Source organism: Dreissena polymorpha, chromosome 8, assembly GCF_020536995.1.
Source record: "Dreissena polymorpha isolate Duluth1 chromosome 8, UMN_Dpol_1.0, whole genome shotgun sequence".
Lineage (NCBI taxonomy): Eukaryota > Metazoa > Mollusca > Bivalvia > Myida > Dreissenidae > Dreissena > Dreissena polymorpha.
The window spans coordinates 74,312,134-74,332,563 of NC_068362.1; the positions used below are offsets into that span (position 1 = coordinate 74,312,134).

Consider the following 20,430-nt stretch of genomic DNA (forward strand, 5'->3'; position numbering starts at 1 on the left):
TAAATAAAGAAAATATTGCAGTAAAATGCACGTGCTAAAACCCGCTCTAAAAGAAATGTAATAAATGTAGCATGTATAGAAGTGTAATGAAACAACTAATTGTATATTTGGTGATTATTGGCATAACCACGCCTACAAAGAATGTTATTTGTTAGGAAACGTAATTCGGAAAACATTTATAGCATGTCAGCTTTTCAGTAGCATCAATAAACGTGACGTCATTTAGTTTCTACGATTGTTGTTTTCAATGAAAGTGACGTCATTTGCAAAATATTTGTTAATGAAAACGACGTCATATGTTTGTACAATTCAATGACGTCACTAAATAGTGAACTTTGTACTAAGAAGGGCGGAGTATTGAAAAATATAGTTCACGTCCTAAAACTTGAACCAAATCAATTAGAATCGTGTTAGAATCAAAATAATATTTTTCTATGATGGTTAGTTGTCGAATAACCCACAGTAAGTTGTATAGATGCGTGTTATCAAATCACTCGTGCTTCGCACTCGTGATTTAATTCCTACGCATCTATACTCCTTACTGTGGGTTATTCGACAACAAACCATGATAGAAAAATATTATTTCTTAAATAAGCTTTGAGATTATAAGAATTTGGGATTTAAATTTGAAATACCATGACCTTTTTAAATTAATCACAAACATGAATGTGATTTCAAAAGAATATGAGCCGTGCCCTGTGAAAAGGGGGTTTAATGCATGTGCGTAAAGTGTTGTCCCAGATTAGCCTGTGCAATCTTCACAGGCTAATCAGGGATGACATTTTCCGCTTTTATGATAGTTTTTGTTTGAAGAAAGTCTCTTCTTAGCAAAAATCTTGTTTGGGCAGAAAGTGTCTTCCCTGATTAGCCTGTGTGGACTGCACAGGCTAATCTGGGATGACACTTTATGCACGTGCATTAAACCCCCTTTTCACAGAGCACCTCTCATATGTTTATGCTGTTACTTACACAAGCACCATCAACTTATTCATAGTTATCATTAATGTTTTCTAATACATTCCTTGTAGCTCCATCATTTATAATATGAATTCTAAACTTCATCTGAATTATAACTGTCAAGTATTGCATAAATCTTTTATTACTTAATTAAACATGAGATTTGTTCTGAGTAAAGTGGGCTTAAGTGTCATCCCAGAGTTGGCACAGGTTGATCAGGGACCATCCTTTCTGCTTCAACTGTATTTTCGTTTAGAAGAGACTTCCTTTTAATGAAATATACCATTACCATCACAGGACTGCCCAGGCTAAACTTGGACAATACTTTAAGCACATGCAAAAAGCCCTGTTTTCCAACAGCCAGGCTCATGTATAATGTGGACATTAAAAGCTCAGCATACCAAACCATTCTTTGAACTCTGAGTAAGACTGCAGTATGTCCAACATCCTCTCAAAGAAATCCATGATCTTATCCTGTCTGCCATTCTGTGCAGCATTCACCAAGTAAAACTTCAGCAGTCCAATCTAAAATATGCATTATAAGAATAAAGTATCATAGTGCAAGCCTTAAATATCCAAACGAATACAAACTAATTATAATCTAAATTTTCCCCAAAAAGGCATATTCCAACCAATAATATCATGTATGCTTTACATGTATATGAAATTCCATTTATTTATTTACAAATTGTATCAAACATTATTGGCCATATGATCATTTGAAAAATAAATGTTCATGTATAAATCATGCAAAGTCAAAACACTAATCATGTAAATATGATTGTAATAATATATGTATATGAATGAACTAATAAGCATGTTACTTTTTACTGCTGTGAAAGAAACATTAATTTGGTTCCCATAAATTTAGGTTTCAGACAACATAGTTTTATTTTACAGTAAATAATGTATGTTCCACAAAAATGCACAGCTATAATAGCAATATTATTGAACAGTTCATTACAATATCTGTTTAATCATTAATAATTTCATGAATTAAACATGGTTAATCATCTACTGGTATTTTAACACATCTTCAATGACTAATAGGGCGTTACCTCCAATTTCTTTACACTGCTCCTATATCGTTCTTCTAACCGTGAAAATAACCTTGTGTTTAGGAACTGCCAATAATCTTTCAAGTTCTGTAAATCATATGCAGCTAAGTAGGTCATGAGTTGGTCCACAATCTTGTCAACCTGAAATTACTCATAGCATGGAGCATGTGCTGGTAGTGTACACGGAAATGACATGCAAAATGACTCTCCATATCTCTTATATATTCCTGAAGATTGATATATAGAGAATAACAGGTTACTGCCTGATCTTTTAGTAATATATCTGCCTGATCGTTTAGTAATATATCAGGCAAGGCTTAGAATAATTCAACAGCCAGGCTTGCCAAGCCATTATTTTATTTGTGCCAAGTCTGATATTAATATAAAAAAGATATGACAGTAACCGGTTTTTCTATTTATCATACCTCTATGTCCCATATTTTAAATAAAGAAAAATGAAAAAATTCGCTTAAAAGCTGCATTTTAAGCAGGAAAGAATATTATTTTTGTTGTTTGACGTGTTAATAATGACGTCATGAGCACTTGCGGTTAATATTAATTTGTAGAACATGTTTTTCTGTTTGTGTTGCATTTTGTGTTTAAAATATATTACATCTTGGAATCAAATTGTTTGTTTTGTTGAATCTGATTAGATTTTATTAAAAATGATTACTTTATAGTTGATTCCATGTAATATGACCTACCTCCTATCATCGACTGATATAAGAACTTCCTGTAGAACTGATATAAAAAAATGTATCATGCAGTGTTATATCAGGCAGATATCAATGCGGTGGTATGATAAAATAACAAAAGATGGAAGGGTGACATGTAACATACTTTTTATAACTTGCACTAATTTATTTTGCAAATGAAAATATTCATTTGATTTTTTTTTTAAATGGTCTCATTTGGTATATGAAATAAAGTCTTGTGTTTTCAGGGGCATATAAAGGACTAATACAGTATTTTATGAAGTTTTAATATTTACTGAATGGTTGCAAGTAACAAAGTTCTTGTTTTTTATAACAATTAGTTAAACAAATTATTTTTTATCAAATACATTTTTTATGCCGGCAGGAATAGTGTATTCAAATTTTCTTTGAAGTGTGCGGTATTTTAGGTGTGAGTTTGACTGTCATTAGAGGTGAATAAAGAATAAATTATTTAGAATTGTTTTTTGTCTTAATGACTTTAAAAATATTTCACTGTTACTAGTTAAATATATTGGTCAGGAAAGGAGATATGCTTGTTCACATACCTGTTTATATTATACTTAATATTATGTAAATATTTGGACAAAAAACAGTCAATATGCCACTTTCAGAAAATGATACCGGTAACCATTTAGTAGAATGTAATAACTTGATTTGTTCTATGTTTAAGGACAACCTCAACATTGGCAAAACACTTTCAAAAAATATATAATTCAAAGTATATGGTATCCAGATAGTATAGAGATACGGTTTATGTCCAGACAGCAATTTTTGATACATTTTAAATCCCTAATTAAAGGGCAGGCACTGTAATTTGGTTAATACCATGTACTGTTTGAAATAATCTAGGTTGGCGCTAAGGAAACAAACTTAGTAGCCAAATCTAGGGGGGTCCCAACATAGCCAGTGATATAGGTGTGTGTCTATGCTATGGCATGCCCCCACGGAATTTTTTTTAATCCTAGATAATAAGATTGTCTGTGGTGCGTTTTGGAGCTATTTCCTGAGCAAAATTAAGACTTAATTCTGAATTTAGCCCTTTTTTTGCTTCAAGTTTTTTTCTTCGTATGTTCATATTGAAATTATCCTGAACTTGTCAGTTCATAAACATTGAAGAAATACATTCAAAAATATAGTTTACTGTAGAACTTTGAAACTGTTTTAAACTGTTTATATACACTGGTTAGATAAGACGTTTCCGAATCTGCATTTGCGTCTGCATTATTTGAGACATCTTCAGATCGCGAACCTAACTTTTGTTACATGTTTATTTATTTAAAAAATTCAAATGCCCCAGGGGGCAGAAGATGGTATTATGCCACTTTTGGTCATTTCCTGAGCTTACATTATTCTGTCCGCTTTCTTTTCTAAAGAATTGTGTTAATTTCTGTTGCTTCGAATTTCCTTTTTTGTTCAAAGCATCCATTTTTCCCGGAATCCGCAACTCACTTTCTAAATCGGTCTTTCAAGTCGCATAGCGACCCTAAAGGGAAGTTACTCCTATCTACTTTTTTAGCCAATCAAAATCGCTGTTTTTTGGGAAATTAGTTTATAGTGGCTAGTTTATACACAGTGGCTATGTCCATAATGCCATAACTCCGCCCATCTTATTAAATGACAATTTCGTACTGGTCGCTTCGATAACGTTGAATCGTAACATCTATAGGTCATTACACGGCACGCTTCAGTGATTCAGTTATCATGTAAATCGCCAAGTAACCTGAATATGTTCGAAAAAGTCTGGTCGCAGTGTAAAGCATGACAAATTAAGACATTAGCCATGGGGATTATCGACCTAGGGCGTCGTCATTATCCCCTGGGGCCTTTCAGGTAAGGGCGTTATCTGTGTAATCTTATTGATGTTTCTGGCGATTTATATGGCCTGAAAACAGGCATTTAGATTGTGCATTTGAAAAGCATTGGGTCTTTTTTTTAAATCGCCAATTTCATGAAAATCTTATTTTTAATTGCCAGCCAGGAATTGTAATCGCCAATGGCGATTTCGGCAATCGGTAACGCTAACGTAGAATAATTGATATATATTGCTATATTTTATGATGAAACTTTGAGCACTAGACAACATCCAGTATCATTAAAAGTTTCATATCAACCAAAACAGGTTTCAATGGCTATAACTGTCTTTGTTTTCAGGGTTGTCATTATGATTGTAAACAAAGGATTATTTTGGAATAGTAACCGATTGGGCTAGGGGTCAAGGGGCCACCTAGGCCCTCTTGTAGGTCCAGGGCAAGGCCCTGGTTGGGAGGGCAGGGGGGCGAAGCCCCTGACTGAAAACGAATTCTAGACATTTTAGGGACAAAATACTGCTATTCTCAGAGCATAAAAAAGTTAAAATGAGGTCTAAAAAGAACAGAAAATTTTAAGATTTTCACATTTTTAGTATACTGTACAATGTAAAAACATATTATATTGATAGATCTTTGCATGTTCCAATTCTATCCATTACCCGATAATCCAGTATTACGATTTCTTTTTTTTCAAAACCAGATTACGGCCAATATTGACGATGAATGTTGTCCGCCATTTAACGCAAGTGCATATACAAATTGAATTGTGGGATTGGGGAATTTCAATTGAACATGAGTGAATCACGTGACGCGATTTGAGAGCATTGAGAACCGTTTATATTTAGTAATGATGACAATTCAATGACTCAATCTAAACTGTTACATGTACCTCCTTTCAGAAAAGTTTGCGAAAGTGAAACTTAATTTCTGGAAATAAAAACGCGTCTTTATTTAAATTTTACCGAGTACTTTTCATTCCGAATCGTGATATAACTTGTCAGGTCATTCATGCATGTAGACCTATATGTATGCATAGTTATATAGGTATTTTCAAATGCGTATAAATAAATGTGTAATCTGAAATCATTTCCAGATTTCATTATTCATGGAAAATTAAGAAAATTCTAGCAACAGAGACACATTTCTCGTGTTTTTCATGTACAGATGAAAATCATGCCAAAATTAGACTTCATGTATAACATCACATCATTTTTCCTGGGGGAAAGCGTGGACTTAAATATTTAGATGCTGAATAACAACTTTGTAGCACAGAGGTCGCTAATATCTTTTATTTTGGTAGAAAATCGAAGAGCATTTTTTAATATGTGGAAATTTTTTCTCTAACTAAAAAAACTAGTTAATTACGCTCTACAGTGCTACATTCGTTGAAATACGGTCAGTAATAATCTGTGAAATGTACAGCTATTTGATACAGTTTCACGTGGGGTTGGCGTGTATTTGGCTGCCTGAGCGCTGATTGGTTGACGTGCTTACCAAGAAGACTTTGATTGACAGCTGGAAAAATCAATATTGGCCACTCGCTGAGAAATTCATTGAAAACAGTAGTTCTTAGGCCGAGTTAACAGACTGACTGAATGACTGGGTGTCGCTCTAATTAGCTACTTTTATTCCTTGTCAATTATTGTCGGTTTGCGTGATCAAAACTTCCGATCGCAGTTTTAAAGATTCGGGAAAAACAACAGATTTTCTGGCGATTTTAACCGATAAATTCGATCGTCAATCGGTTAATAATGACAACCCTGTTTTTATTATTAAACCAGTATTTTACCATTCCTTGTTATAAGCATTGTCAAAATGACTTCAACTGGCAACAAAACAATCAACATCCGAAATAAATATATCCGAAAACATATCAATAATTGAAAACAACGGTTTTTCAGCAAATAACGTCTTATTCTAGCAATCAGAAGTCTTACACGAAACCCTTTTTCTTTTTCGACTTTTAGCTCTGATTCTAAAACTCGAAGTGTTGAAGACAATCCTCGAAATATTAAATAATCTTTAACAAATTCATCGACCCTCCCACTGGAAGCCGCCATCTTGAATGAATTTAACATCAGAAGCCTTCAAATCAACGAGTAAAAAAATATTGGGTTCATAATTAATTTGGCTTAGCAAATTAAGCCCACACACCATTGAAAAGTAACACAGTACTAAAGACATCTAGTAGTTGAAAGGTAATAAACAAATACAAAGACCTATAAAATACATATGGGGTTTCGTTTCATTATTAGCTGAAAATTAACATTCATCACATAAAAGCTTTTCAAACATGTAGAATAAATGGACAGTACAAAGGTTAAAAATTGAGACGTGCTGGCAGTGGAATATTTCGTGTCATTTCAATCATCATGACGGTTTTTAGTTTAAAAATTATACAGTGGCCATAGAAACAGTGCAGCGAAGATAAAGGAACACTTGGGTGGTTAGTGGTACATTTTGGTGCGTTTGTTTCAGACAATAAACACAACCGTCAGTATGTCGTTTCGGTTGGCATTAATTCAACTCGCGGTTGGTGCCTCTAAGCCTGAAAACTTAGCCCGTGCCTCGCGACTTATCAAAGAAGCTGCGACAAAAGGCGCTAATCTAGTTGCACTGCCAGAGTGCTTCAATTCGCCTTACGGAACATCATACTTTCCGGAGTACGCCGAATCCATACCCGGGCCGTCCACGGAGATGCTTCTTGCGGCTGCAAAAGAGAACAACGTATTCCTTGTTGGTGGATCAATACCAGAGCGGGATGGAGATAAGATTTATAACACATGCACCGTGTTTAATCCAAATGGGGACATGATTGCAAAACACCGAAAAATGCACCTGTTTGATATCGACGTTCCTGGGAAAATAAGATTTCAAGAATCGGAGACATTGAGCCCAGGAAACAATTTCACCATGTTTGAAACGCCGATGTGTAAAATAGGAATTGGAATATGCTACGATATTCGTTTTGCAGAAATGGCTCAGATATACGCAAGAAATGGGTGCAAACTCTTGATCTACCCAGGTGCCTTCAATATGACGACCGGACCTGCTCATTGGGAACTTCTGCAACGCGCACGCGCATTGGATAATCAGTTGTTTGTAGCCACTGTTTCGCCCGCTCGCGACGAATCGGCTTCCTACGTCGCTTGGGGCCATAGTACTGTTGTTAGCCCATGGGGTGACGTCATCGCATCGAAAGAGCACGAGGAAAGCATTCTCTTGGTCGATATTGATATGGAACGAGTGGATCAGGTGCGAAATCAGATACCCGTTTCTAAACAGCGGAGGACTGATCTATACGGTGTGCAAGAATTAAATAAAGGGACATAAGTATACGCTCCCTATGATGTAAATAGAAGTAAAGTAAGCGGAAATTTAAAGATTCTTTCGAGCTAGTTTTTGGTTTTCGTTTCGGATATAGCAGTGGACTTGTTTGGTTTTTATTCTTGCTTCTGCATGAAAGGATAATTTGTTGTTCGTGTATATTGCTTGTAAAACTTGCATTTAATTGCTGTGCTGATTGCTGAAAAATGACTTTTCTAAATAAAAAACCCTAACATCTTAATTTCCAAATGCAGTGTTGCACTAAAATATCTTTTTGCCATAAATTATTTTATTACTTGTGAATCAGTTATCATTTTAAGCTAATGTCAAATTCGGGTACCATTTCATCATACACTTCTGTAAGATGAAATATTGAATTCGCCTCTGAAAAAAATTGTATATGTGACCAAAGCTGGGAAAATCAGTCTGGTGTTCAAAAAATCACATTTTGACTTTTTGGCAATTTTAGATTCTTTAAACATTGTAGTTCACATAAATGATATAGATATTTTATTTATCACATTCAAATCTAATTTTATGACCCTTCAAAGTGACCAACCCTAAGTTTTAGTGTGACGAAAAGTTATCATTTAATGCAAAAAAAACAACAACGAAAACATTTTTCAAACAACAAGCAAACTGTTTTATTAAAACAATAATCTTTCTTAAGTCAAATACATAATTATAATGCAAAAAACTGACAACAGCATTATGGACATTAAAAATGTAGTATTTGTGTTGCTATCATGGTAACCGATCTACATGGTAATAATCACCAGAGCGCACAATCACGCTTTTTATAAATACATGAATTGTATAATCAATCAAGTGTTTGTTTAAAGGTAAACACAATATTAATTGCACTGTTTTTGCAACTAGTTAAACAATATCAATCAATAATTTGTGTGTTCCATGAACAATTTCCTTTTTCATTCAGTTACATGTGAATTCAAGTATAATGTAACCTCAACAGAATGGAAAAAACAGCATTGAAATGTGTTGGTTGTAAGTACAATTGGTTACTAAATGTTTCAGTAAATGTAATAATCATTATTATCATTATTTCTGATTTTGTAAAATAGACAAAATAAACAATAAATTATTCATATTGTTTGTTTTTGTTACTATGGAAAAAATGAAGCAAACAAACACAATTATAGGATTTTTATGGTAAAACATAAATAAATACAATATTCACATTGATGTTTTTTCCAGTTTTTTGGAAAGGCAGTCTGTGTCCATAAGGTGAAAACAATTTCAAGATAATATTGAAAAAATGATTTTTGTTTTGAAAATATGAGATTTAAAAAACTTGAAAACAAGCTTGTGCAATAAGAACAACAAGCTACATGTATTGTATTGAACACTTAAAAACCTGTATCAATTAACAGATTTAGCACTTGTATACATGCACATGTATTAGCGTTCCTCAGAATAGAGGATTTTTTGCTCTGTTTGTGGGAAAAAACATCACCCAATACCTTGGCCAAAAAAACACTGATACATGATGTATGTAATTGTTTTGGCATGTTCAGAGAAGATCAGATGTGCATCTTAATGCATCTTCTGTTTTTTGGGGGGCACAGTCTGTTTTTTGTAGCTTATCAGTAGCGGGTTTCGGACATATACAGTTTTTGGCTATGCGACAGAATTCACAAATGTGTTCAAATAAGTACCACTGACGGTCCAGATCAAGCCGTTTCGCTAACATTTCCTTTGGCATGTCGTAACAGCTCACATTAACATTCATTTTCGAGACCTTCCTGAGAGTGATTCTGATCACTGGTGAGTCACTAAATTCCCTGCACTCCACAACACCAGGATGATCTGACACATGGAATTGGTGAAATTTGGTGACATTCTTTATGGGGTGAAACAATGTAGAAAGGTAATCCTTCCAATCGTAAAACAGAACATGATTGGAAGTGTCCCCCACAAGCTGGGGAATGGTGTGGCCTGTCCTTGACGATAACCCCACAGACGCCGCAACATCAGACAACGTTTCTGCATTGAAGTTTCTGTATCAAGATTACCATTTAATAATGAGAAAAAAATTCAAAATATAGTTTCCCTATTATCAAAATATTATTTTGCTGTTGTTGTTGTAATAGAAAACTACAAAGTTTTAAGGATAATTTTGTATGGGATTTTGTTTGCCCTATCAAGAATTTCATACCAACAAAACAGCTGAAACTACTAAAATAAATATTTATTTTCATTTTACAAGAAATAAAGTACCTACACACTATTTTTAATTGATGATTTTTTTATTATTTTCATAATATTTTATTACATGGCAAAACTATACAACTGAATAGACCTATGAAAATGCAAACAAGGATTATCAAGAAGAATCATGCAGGTTACATACACATTACTGTGATAAGGAATTTACCTCCACCTAGACTTCCAGATGCCAAAGTGCCAATCTGGTGTAAACTTTGTATGTCCTACCAACATAAAGCTTAGTGTGATGCTTCTGTGTAAACCTGAAATGTTAAAAAATCAGTTATAAAAAAGGTCAGGTTACAATTTAGGATATTTATTATTGTAGTAATTGACTGACATTAAAAATGTTTTGACTCATTTCAATATCTAATTTAAGAGATTTTTCCATTTGAGATTGATATCAGAGTAAAAAAGTAAATTTAAACATTTTCACTACACGCTTCACAATTTTGTTATTGCATTAATGCAAACAAATATTTTTAACGACGGGATTAGCTAAATTAATTTCTCAACACTGAAAAAAGAAAAAAGCTATCAGAAACACAATAAGTAAGGGCTTGTTATTACCCACAAGAACTCTCCGGAGAAGGTACCATATGACTATGTTGTTTTTATTTTGGCCGCAACAGTTGTCACTAAAAGTGAGCATGCTGTTTGCCAAGACCATATGTTTTGAGGTAGTGGTGAACCTGGCTGATCACAGCATTTGCACCTTTATCTTCGTCTGCGAGGTAAAATACCTGCTTTGCTGTGAAACAGAAGACTAATAAATAAACCGTAATAACTTACTAGAGATACCTAAATAGTTCCTTTTTTCCAATTTATTAATAGGTGATTTAAAACATTTCGAAAATGATTACCGGTATGCATGGTTACTGTCTTATGATAAAAGATAAATATCAGACGAGAATGATATCCTCCATATACTCACGCATGCACAAAGACAACAATAAAAAGTAAATAATGAGTAGTTGATTACATGTGTACATTTAGACTGATTCAGTTTGTGGATAGCGATGCAGAGCTCCAGATAAAATTTGGTCAATTCTTATTTACTCCCTATTTTAAAAATTAATTCTTATTTTACCCCCTATTTATAAAATTAATTCTTAACACTATATTACCAAATAATTTTATTCATAGTTTTTGACACATCAACAATCCAACATTTTGGTTTATAGTCTTGGAAAAGCCTGGCTTTCCACCCCGTTTCTTGTTTCCCATAATCGGACAGCTTTTTCTGGCTCAAATGACCCCACATCTATCTTGCTCATCTTGCTTTTTTTGCCTTCCACGCTTCCATACACCGCTTCGGTCGGCCATTTTGATTTTTTTTATTCAAAACGGTAACTGACACTTCGGCTAAGGTCATAATGGCATTTTGGTCGCCGTTAAAGTCATATCAAAAATATATATTTTTAATGACATTTTGAATAGGTATCTTGACTATTACTTGTGTATAAAAATTACGATAAGTGTAATTAAAAAGGTACAATAAACAGTAATGACTCGCCTGCAATACCAGGAGAACAGAATCGAGACCGTTTGGCCTTAGACCGTTCTTAGGTGTGGCCCTCTCTCATAGCAAACGCTTGAGTGACGTTGACTTAAAGTTGTAATTTTAATTGAGCGCCTAGACGAGTCAGAACTGGGATTAAATGTTTACCGTATATAATTTGCTACAGGAAGTTTTACGCACGTTCAAAAATTTCGAATTCGTGTTTTATTTTTTCAATGCGTAACTTTACGCAAATATTTTAAATCTAAATTGTTATTTAAGAAATTTAATTCGTTTTTACGCCTTTACGCATGTTATCTGGAGCACTGTAGCGATGATAACTTATTCAAATACCAGATCCTTCACAGCTGATTCCAAAACCTCACACTTCCTCGGGGTCTTGAAAAATAACTTCCCAACCTGTAGAATATCAAATTATTGGTTATTTATCTACATAACAACTTTTTTATAATAATTAAATTTGCACTTAAACATTTCTAAAAAAACTTTTAAAACAATCAAAGTAATATTCAATTATATGTAGTACTTTTGTACAGCTTAAATATTTTTTTTAGTGAAAAATGATGTTCTTATTTGTTTCATTGAACAAAAATATTAATAGACAATAGCCGACTAACATACCTGATGAGAGTAGTGGGGGTAGTGAACCTGCTGTGCTTAGTGCCATGAATACCCCATCATCCCCTCCAGCGAACAGGGGGCAGCTCCTGAATTAGGATATAATATATGTCTGCATGTATAAATTTGTACTTATTATCCATACAATGTACATGTACATTGTATTCTCAATTATTTTAATGCACTGGTAATTAATTAAGTTTCAAAACAAAGTTCATTTACATTAGATAAATCGTTTTAAAACGAAATGCCCTGGTCTTGTGAAAATTCATATGGAATAGTGCTGGTGTTACTAAATTGAGACATGATATTTAAAGGTCAAATTTAAATCTGCTACCATTTCATGTAAACAATTCAGTTGCTATCGTACAATTTACTTCCGGGTCAAACTTGCGAGTCGCGAAAATTAATTACACAGCCAGAATACACATATATATTTCACTTACCTTTTTATTGTTGAGAAAATATCATTTCCGAACATTCTTCGATCGAAAAAATCCAACAGTACACGATGTCACTTTGATTTACAGTGTTAAAAAGCAATTGAAAATCTATATGCTATAGTCTGGTTGAGTCGTGGGTAATTTTCATAAAGTTGTTACATTACAAATATTTTATAAATATATGACCATGAATCATTATGAAAATAATAATTAACCTTTCTTCTTTAAGATTTGATGCTTTTTTCCAAATGTTTATCGTCTTTTATAATCAAAATAATCGACTGTGTTGATAGTGTCAAATTACCATCATGAAAATAAGCTTCCGGTTAATTCGTGGGTTCTGATTGGCTGCCAGAATTTCAAGATTTGCATACTATAAATAGCCTTTAAACTGACCTTGCAGGACATGTTAATTTCTTGTGAAAAAATGTCAACAGACGATGTAGCATGGTAAATACTTCTAAATAAACGATTTTGTGTTACTTTGAAACACTATATGAACAATACATAAATGGGGAAATATTTCATACCGACCTATCAAGTAATGATGAATTACACTATTTACTTGTTTTTGACGCATTTTTGATCGGAAAAAATGGTGACCGTGTCAAAACATTTTTCCGTAACGAACTGCATCATGTGCGAACATTCTATCGCGAGATTTCAGGCGATTTCTATGCCCACGAATCAAACAGAACCCACGACTCAACCAGTAACAACCATACTACGAGACAGGTAGCACTACCTGTGAACTTCTCAAACTCAACCATGTCATTCAAGGGGAATAATTTGAAATAAAAAAATGGATTACAAACCACCAATTGTGCCAGTGCTTAAAGGACATATTCATGCTTTATTGTGGAAATTTTCAAAACATGACATAAATGATGAGCCGAGAAATTGTATAAAAAAGACGAAATATCCAGCGCATTTTCTTACCAGATTTTAATCACGCGATTTTCCGACATTAACGTCAGCGTACACAAGACTGATTTTCGCTGACGACGTCACATATATGTTTATAACAAAATTGTGATGATCATGCGATACTTTACTATATCCTTTATATATTTTCGTTTTTGAACGATGTTAAAGGTGATACTTGTAACATCTATATTTTCATAGAGCATATTACAGGACCTCTTGACCATCTACATTTTTGATTGCGTAGGTGGTCTGTTTAAAGTTTATGAAATGCTTGTTTTTAATACCAAACGCAATCAGTTAAAACATTTTGCTTCTCGTGTTTGTTTAACTACAGACACATTGTCATTATATCATAATATCAGTGTAATTAAATAATATGTTGTACTATGAGCAGAGCCTTTGAGCTGCCTATATTTTCGTTTCGCATAGGTAGCAAGCAAGGGCTAAGGCGCCAAACGAAGGCTGACGTTATGCGAAACGCTAAACTGCTCAAAGGGTCAGGTGTTTTCCTAAATGAGGACCTTACAAAATTAAACACGGAAGTCCTAGCGTCCGTAAGGCTACAAGACCCTGAGAACGTAGAGCGTGCCTGGTCTTTCGAAGGGAAGCTCTATGCACGTTTTAAAGGCAAAGACCGCTCAGACAGAATTGACTATGAACACTTTCAAACGTGGCTCAACAAACCATGGCCGCAGACAGTCGGTTCACAGTCGTATGCCAGCCGGGCCTCAGCTAACACAAATCGAAGTCGTTATTAAAGTTAATCAGACGTGACATACTCTAAATTTATTCAGCTATAATAGGTGTTCCAACCAGTTTTTTTAACATAACCTTGTGAGTAAACCCCATATATAAATATTTTCGTTTGTGGTATCAGACTCGATCGCATATTACCCCACAAAATTCTAAATTAGTACTTATGTTTCTGCATCGTGTACATGCTTGTTTGTATATTTATTTATATATAACTATGCATCTGTATGTATTTGTGCGTGTGTTGATAGATGTGTACAGATGTTGTCTTTTGTACATCGTATACACATAGTGCATATGGTGTTATATATATATGTATATATGTGTGTATATGTATATGTATATATATATATATATATATATATATATATATATATATATATATATATATATATATATATATATATATATATATATTGGATATATATACGTGGGTGTGTGGGTGTGGGTGTTATGGGTGGGTATATATGTATGTGTGTATATGTTTATGCTAATAATAACTGGATTTCTAACCTATATCAAGATGTGTATGCATATAAACATCGCTCATCTCTTCGATCACCTGTTCAGATATATATAGATATGAATAATGATGTATAATAGGAATGTATACGTGTATAAATATAAGTTATGATAATATATGTATATGAATATGCGGGTTTATATGTGTATTTGGGAATATATACATGTGTAAATATAAATAACGATAATACATATAAAGTGTAAAAATATATGTGGATAAATATGAATAATGAAAACAATTGGATTTCTAACTTATATCAAGATGCGTATACATATAAACAATACTCATCTCTTCATTTATCTATTCAGATGTGTATAAATAAAAATAATGATAATAAATATAAAACTTAAAAACATCTGTGTATAAACATAAATAATGATAACAACTAGATTTCTAACTTATATCAAGATGTGTATACATATAAACAATACTGATTCCTTCACTCATCTATGAAGATGAAATGATTTTTTTTAATGTTAAGAAATCGAATGTAAAACCTTTGCCTGCAAGATAACAATCATGTATCTGTCTTTGCAAATATGTAGCTTACTCACTTAGGGTTATACTATTCTAAAATAATTTTGACAACATCTTAGACTCAGATGTGTATACATACAAATAATGATAATCCTTTATGCTAATGCCTTTCTAGAATGTATACCAAAATTGCATAGATAACCAAATGCATTAACTTTTTGTTCAACGAATGCGAACCAAATTGTATAGAGAAATAATGCTGTAGTTTCTTTTTTCCGCTTTTTTTTCTTCGGGTTGTGTTATCCTGACAATAATAATAATATTATGCTAGTGCTTTTCGAGAATTGTTACAGATTTTGTACACCGAACTAAATATAGAAGTTCTTTTTTCCAATATTGTGAACCAAACTGTACAGATAATTTAATATAGTATTTTTTTTAAATTATGCATACCACATTATATAAAGAATTAAATATTTGTAGTTGCCCTTTTCCTCAAATATAGCAATTGGAAAGCTTATTAGAATACCTAACCATGCTTGTAATTATGAATACTCGTTTTTCAATTTGTACAGTTAACCTAATGTAGTATTTCTTTTTTGCAATTTACTGAGCCAAATTGTATAGAGGACTAAATATTTGTAGATGTTTTTTTTTCCTCAATGTTTTTCTTCTTCAAAGAAGGGAACAAATATAGGAATCAAAAGCCCATTAGAGTACCTTATCATGTTTGTTACAATGAATACTCGTTTTTCAATTTTACTACTGAAAACATTGCTTCTGCTTCCCTTTTGTTTTCGCTGGAAGCATTTAATACTACTAACCATGTATAGGATACTCGCTACTAATAGCCTCTAAAAAAATAATGTTCATAACATTATTCCGATTTTAAAAACCTAAATATTTGAACGTAATGCTCCTCTTCTCACCCGTCTTTTTTACAGTCAAATAATATAAAACGTAGAAAATTATTTCATATACGGTTATTCATATTAATATATATAAATATTGTGTTTTTTTTCCTGAGTAAAAAGACATAATGTAGAGAGAATGTTTTTAATTCATGCATACTCATGTATATACAAACAGTATTTTAACTGGACCACTTCACACGTGTTTTTTTTTCCTACGTGTTTGTTATTTAATTAAAATATTTTGCTGTTGTTTTTTTTCCAGCGTACGAAAGTGCGCACCTGTGTATGTCTCTATTCGGACAAGTCTTGTTTTGTTTGTTGCCTTTTTCCCTATTTTTTCATTATATCTATGTATTTCTTCATTTCTATGGATTTTCCATTTTTTATATCCTCAGTATTCTTTTTCTTCTTCATCTTATGTGTAGACATATTTTTCTGTGGAATTATCATGTATTCTGTTTTTCCTTTTTTTTTTGTATTAATGGACATATTATGTCTTATACTAGAAAACAACTGGACATTTTTCAAAATAGAAACCAACTGGACAAGCACACACAAATTATCATCTACATCACCCTCCATCTCTTTAAATGGTTAAAATATGTACTTTAAATGTAAAAGGGCTCAACAATAAAGACAAACGCATAAAAATCTTAAATGGTTAGACGAAAAAAAAAAAAGTATGCTTATTACAAGAAAGTCACGTAACACACACTTTAGCACAAACCTTAAAAGATGAATGGGACGGGGACATCTACCTCAGTGGACAATATACTAATAAACAAGGCATTGCCTTTCTGATAAAAAGTAACATAGGGATCACAGTTTATAATTTTAACGAAATAATAATTGGCAGACTAGCAAGTATAGATATCAAAATACATGAAACACAACTAACATTAATCAACGTTTACGGTCCTAACATAGATGATTCCACATTTTTCGAAACATTACATTCCTTTATAATTAATAACCAAGATAAAAATATTATAATCGGTGGTGATTTCAATACTGTCGTGAACCCGTTATTAGATAAAAAGAATGGAAACCTTTATACTCATCCTAAAAATAGAAACATTTTAATTAACATAATTGAAAACTACAATATGATAGATATCTGGCGTACAGTATACCCAAACGAAAGCAAATTCACCTGGCACTCAAACACAAAACCAACAATATTTTGTAGATTAGACTATTTTTTAATATCTGAATCTCTTTGCAACATTATTGACACATGTAACATAAAACCAGGATTTATGACTGACCACTCTCTAGTTGAACTTAAACTGCACAATATACAATCTGATAGAGGCCCAGGATACTTTAAAATTAACAACAGCATCTTATTGGATACACAATATCAAACACAAATAAAACAGGAAATATTAAATACAGTTCAAAATAATAAAGATGCAAACCCAAACAGAAGTAATTAAAGGAAATATACGTAACACAACAGTAAGATACAATCATTTAAACAAAAAGAAACACACAAACTTGAAACTGAAACCATCAAAACCATTGAAACACTTGAAAAACAATTGCATCAAACAAACACAAAAGATACCACCGACATTGAAAATGAAATAACATTAAAAAACAAATATAAGATGGAATCTATCATACACATCTCAATGCAATAATACTAAGAGCACGTGCACAGCATGTTGAACACAATGAAAAAAACAACAAAATACTTCGCAAATATTGAAAAACGTAGAAGTGAACAAAAGACTATACACAAATTAGTAGTCAATGGCAAAGATATAACAAACATAACTCAAATACTAGAAGAACAACGTTTATTTTTCGAAACCCTCTATAAACGAAAAAATGTTGAAAATAACACCATTTTTAAAAATACACATCACGCATTAAACCAAGAGGAAAAACAACGGTGCGACGGATTGCTTAATGAATACGAATGTGGATTAGCCCTAAAAGAAATGCAAAATAACAAAAGCCCAGGATCTGATGGCATCACAATCGAATTTTATAAAATATTCTGGAATGATATAAAAACACATCTAATTAGTTCACTTAACTATTCATTTAACAACAAAAACTTAACTACGCTACAAAAACAAGGTATTATATCACTTATTCCAAAACCTGGAAAAAACTTAGAATCCTTATCAAACTGGCGCCCGATTAGTTTACTAAACAATGATTATAAAATTGCAATTAAAAATATAGCAAACAAAATTAAAAAAATATTACCCTCAATCATTTCAAAATCTCAATCTGGTTTCATAAAAGGACGTTACATTGGTGAAAACGTTCGTCTTATCCAAGAATGCATAAACTATTTCAACAAATCAAACAATCCTGGTCTAATATTCTTTGCAGACTTTGAAAAGGCATTCGATTCGCTTGATCATTCATTTATGTTCTCTTGCTTAGAAAATATGAACTTTGGTGAAAGTCTCATTCAATGGGTCAAACTATTCTATACCGATATTAACAGTATAATCATCAACAATGGCTTCTTTTCAAACAGTTTTAACATCGAACGAGGGGTTCGACAAGGATGTCCACTCTCATCATCGCTATTTATTATTTGCATCGAGTATCAATCACATCACATCCAATCAAATAAACACATAAAAGGCATATCACTAGAACCTGATGAAGATATCAAACAGTCCCTATTTGCTGACGATGCAACTTATTTTTTAAACGACAATTACGATTCTTTCCATAACCTAATAGAGTCACTAACCCTTTACGGAATGACATCGGGTCTTAAACTAAACAAAAGTAAATGTACTGTGCTACGAGTAGGTATATTAAAACAAAGTAATGTCCTATATAAAAAAGAAATGAAATTTAATTGGACATCCGATGAAGCCACAACGTTAGGCATTACTTTCACATATAATGAAAAGGATATAGTTCTCAAAAACATACTACCTAAATTACAGAATTTTAAAAACTGCTTAAAATCATGGCATCACCGTTAACTTACACTTATCGGAAAAAACACCGTATTGAAAACGTTTGCACTTCCTAAATTAATTTATGTATTAACAGTTCTCCCAAATCCACCAAATGATGTTATTAACGATATAAAATCAGCAATATTTAATTTCATATGGGACGGTAAGCCTAATAAAATAAAACGAACTCAGTTAATTCAATCTGTAGAAAATGGAGGTATCCAATTAACGAACATTTACTCATTCTTGAATGCAATCAAATGCAGCTGGGTTAAAAGATACCTAGATAATACCAATACGAGTACATGGAAATCATTCTACCAGAAAATCCTAAAAAAATATGGTGACCTCTTACTCTTTGAATGTAACATCAGCAATACTATCTTACATGAAATTGCAAACGAAAACATATTTCTGTCTGATGTTCTATCAGCATGGAGTGATGTCACTCATAACCTAGAAACCCAAACCAGCAGTAAAACTATTTTATGGAACAATAAAGACATAACTTCAAACAATAAGACGTTTTTCTATAAAGAATGGCTTGAACGAAGCATTAAATATGTCGACCAATTATATGACTACAGAATTAAGGATTTCTACTCTTTTGATGATATATGCTACATATACGGAATACCTTCAAATAATTTTCTGAAGTACTACACACTAATCAAAAGCATACCCATACATATTAAATCTGTAATCAATACAAATAATACACCATGTACTCAAACAACATTCGTAGAAAACATACTTGGAAGAAAAAACAAAACGAATAAAATATTTTAAACACTACAAATCAAAAACCCTACAGAAAACTCCAAAACCAAAAATAAATGGCAAGCCCTTTTCGGAGAACATGAGCTTAATTGGAAACACATATTTACCATGCCATATAAAGCAACTATTGAAAGCACACTGAGAAATTTTCAATATAAATACATCCATAGAATTATAGCTACAAATAAATATCTCTTTAAATGCAAATTATCTAACTCAAATCTGTGTGACTTCTGCGGTGAAAACATCGAAACTATAGAACATCTTTTTGGGAGTGCAAACACATCCAGCCTATTTGGAATCAATTAGTATCTTTTCTTGAACAACATCAACTAAACGTTAAACTATCTTTCTTAAATGTAAGTTTCGGAATTTACTCATTGAAATCAATAGACTGTAATAATATTGTGAATTTTATTGTTATATTGATGAAATATTT

General features: G+C 32.5%; 2 protein-coding genes across 2 annotated transcripts in view; one reads left to right on the plus strand and one right to left on the minus strand.

Moving 5' to 3' along the window:
• The window catches only part of LOC127841977 (WD repeat-containing protein 91-like), a 38,599-nt gene extending 31,956 nt beyond the window's left edge, over positions 1-6,643 (minus strand). Inside the window, exons 1-3 of the mRNA XM_052371207.1 lie at positions 6,477-6,643; positions 2,016-2,156; positions 1,359-1,482 (exon numbers count right to left, since the gene is read on the minus strand). Coding sequence (XP_052227167.1) covers positions 1,359-1,482; positions 2,016-2,156; positions 6,477-6,617 — 406 coding nt within the window. The 5' untranslated portion in view covers positions 6,618-6,643. The remainder of the gene's footprint in view (positions 1-1,358; positions 1,483-2,015; positions 2,157-6,476) is intronic.
• On the plus strand, positions 6,611-8,970 carry LOC127841995 (omega-amidase NIT2-like). The gene has a single exon (XM_052371284.1). The coding sequence runs from the start codon at positions 7,039-7,041 to the stop codon at positions 7,870-7,872; it is 834 nt and encodes a 277-aa protein (XP_052227244.1). The 5' UTR covers positions 6,611-7,038; the 3' UTR covers positions 7,873-8,970.
• The last annotated feature ends 11,460 nt before the right edge of the window (positions 8,971-20,430 follow it).

Bases quoted from the DNA above. Each gene is read 5' to 3' on its own strand.
- LOC127841995 (XM_052371284.1), top strand. From the start codon at position 7,039: ATGTCGTTTCGGTTGGCATTAATTCAACTCGCGGTTGGTGCCTCTAAG.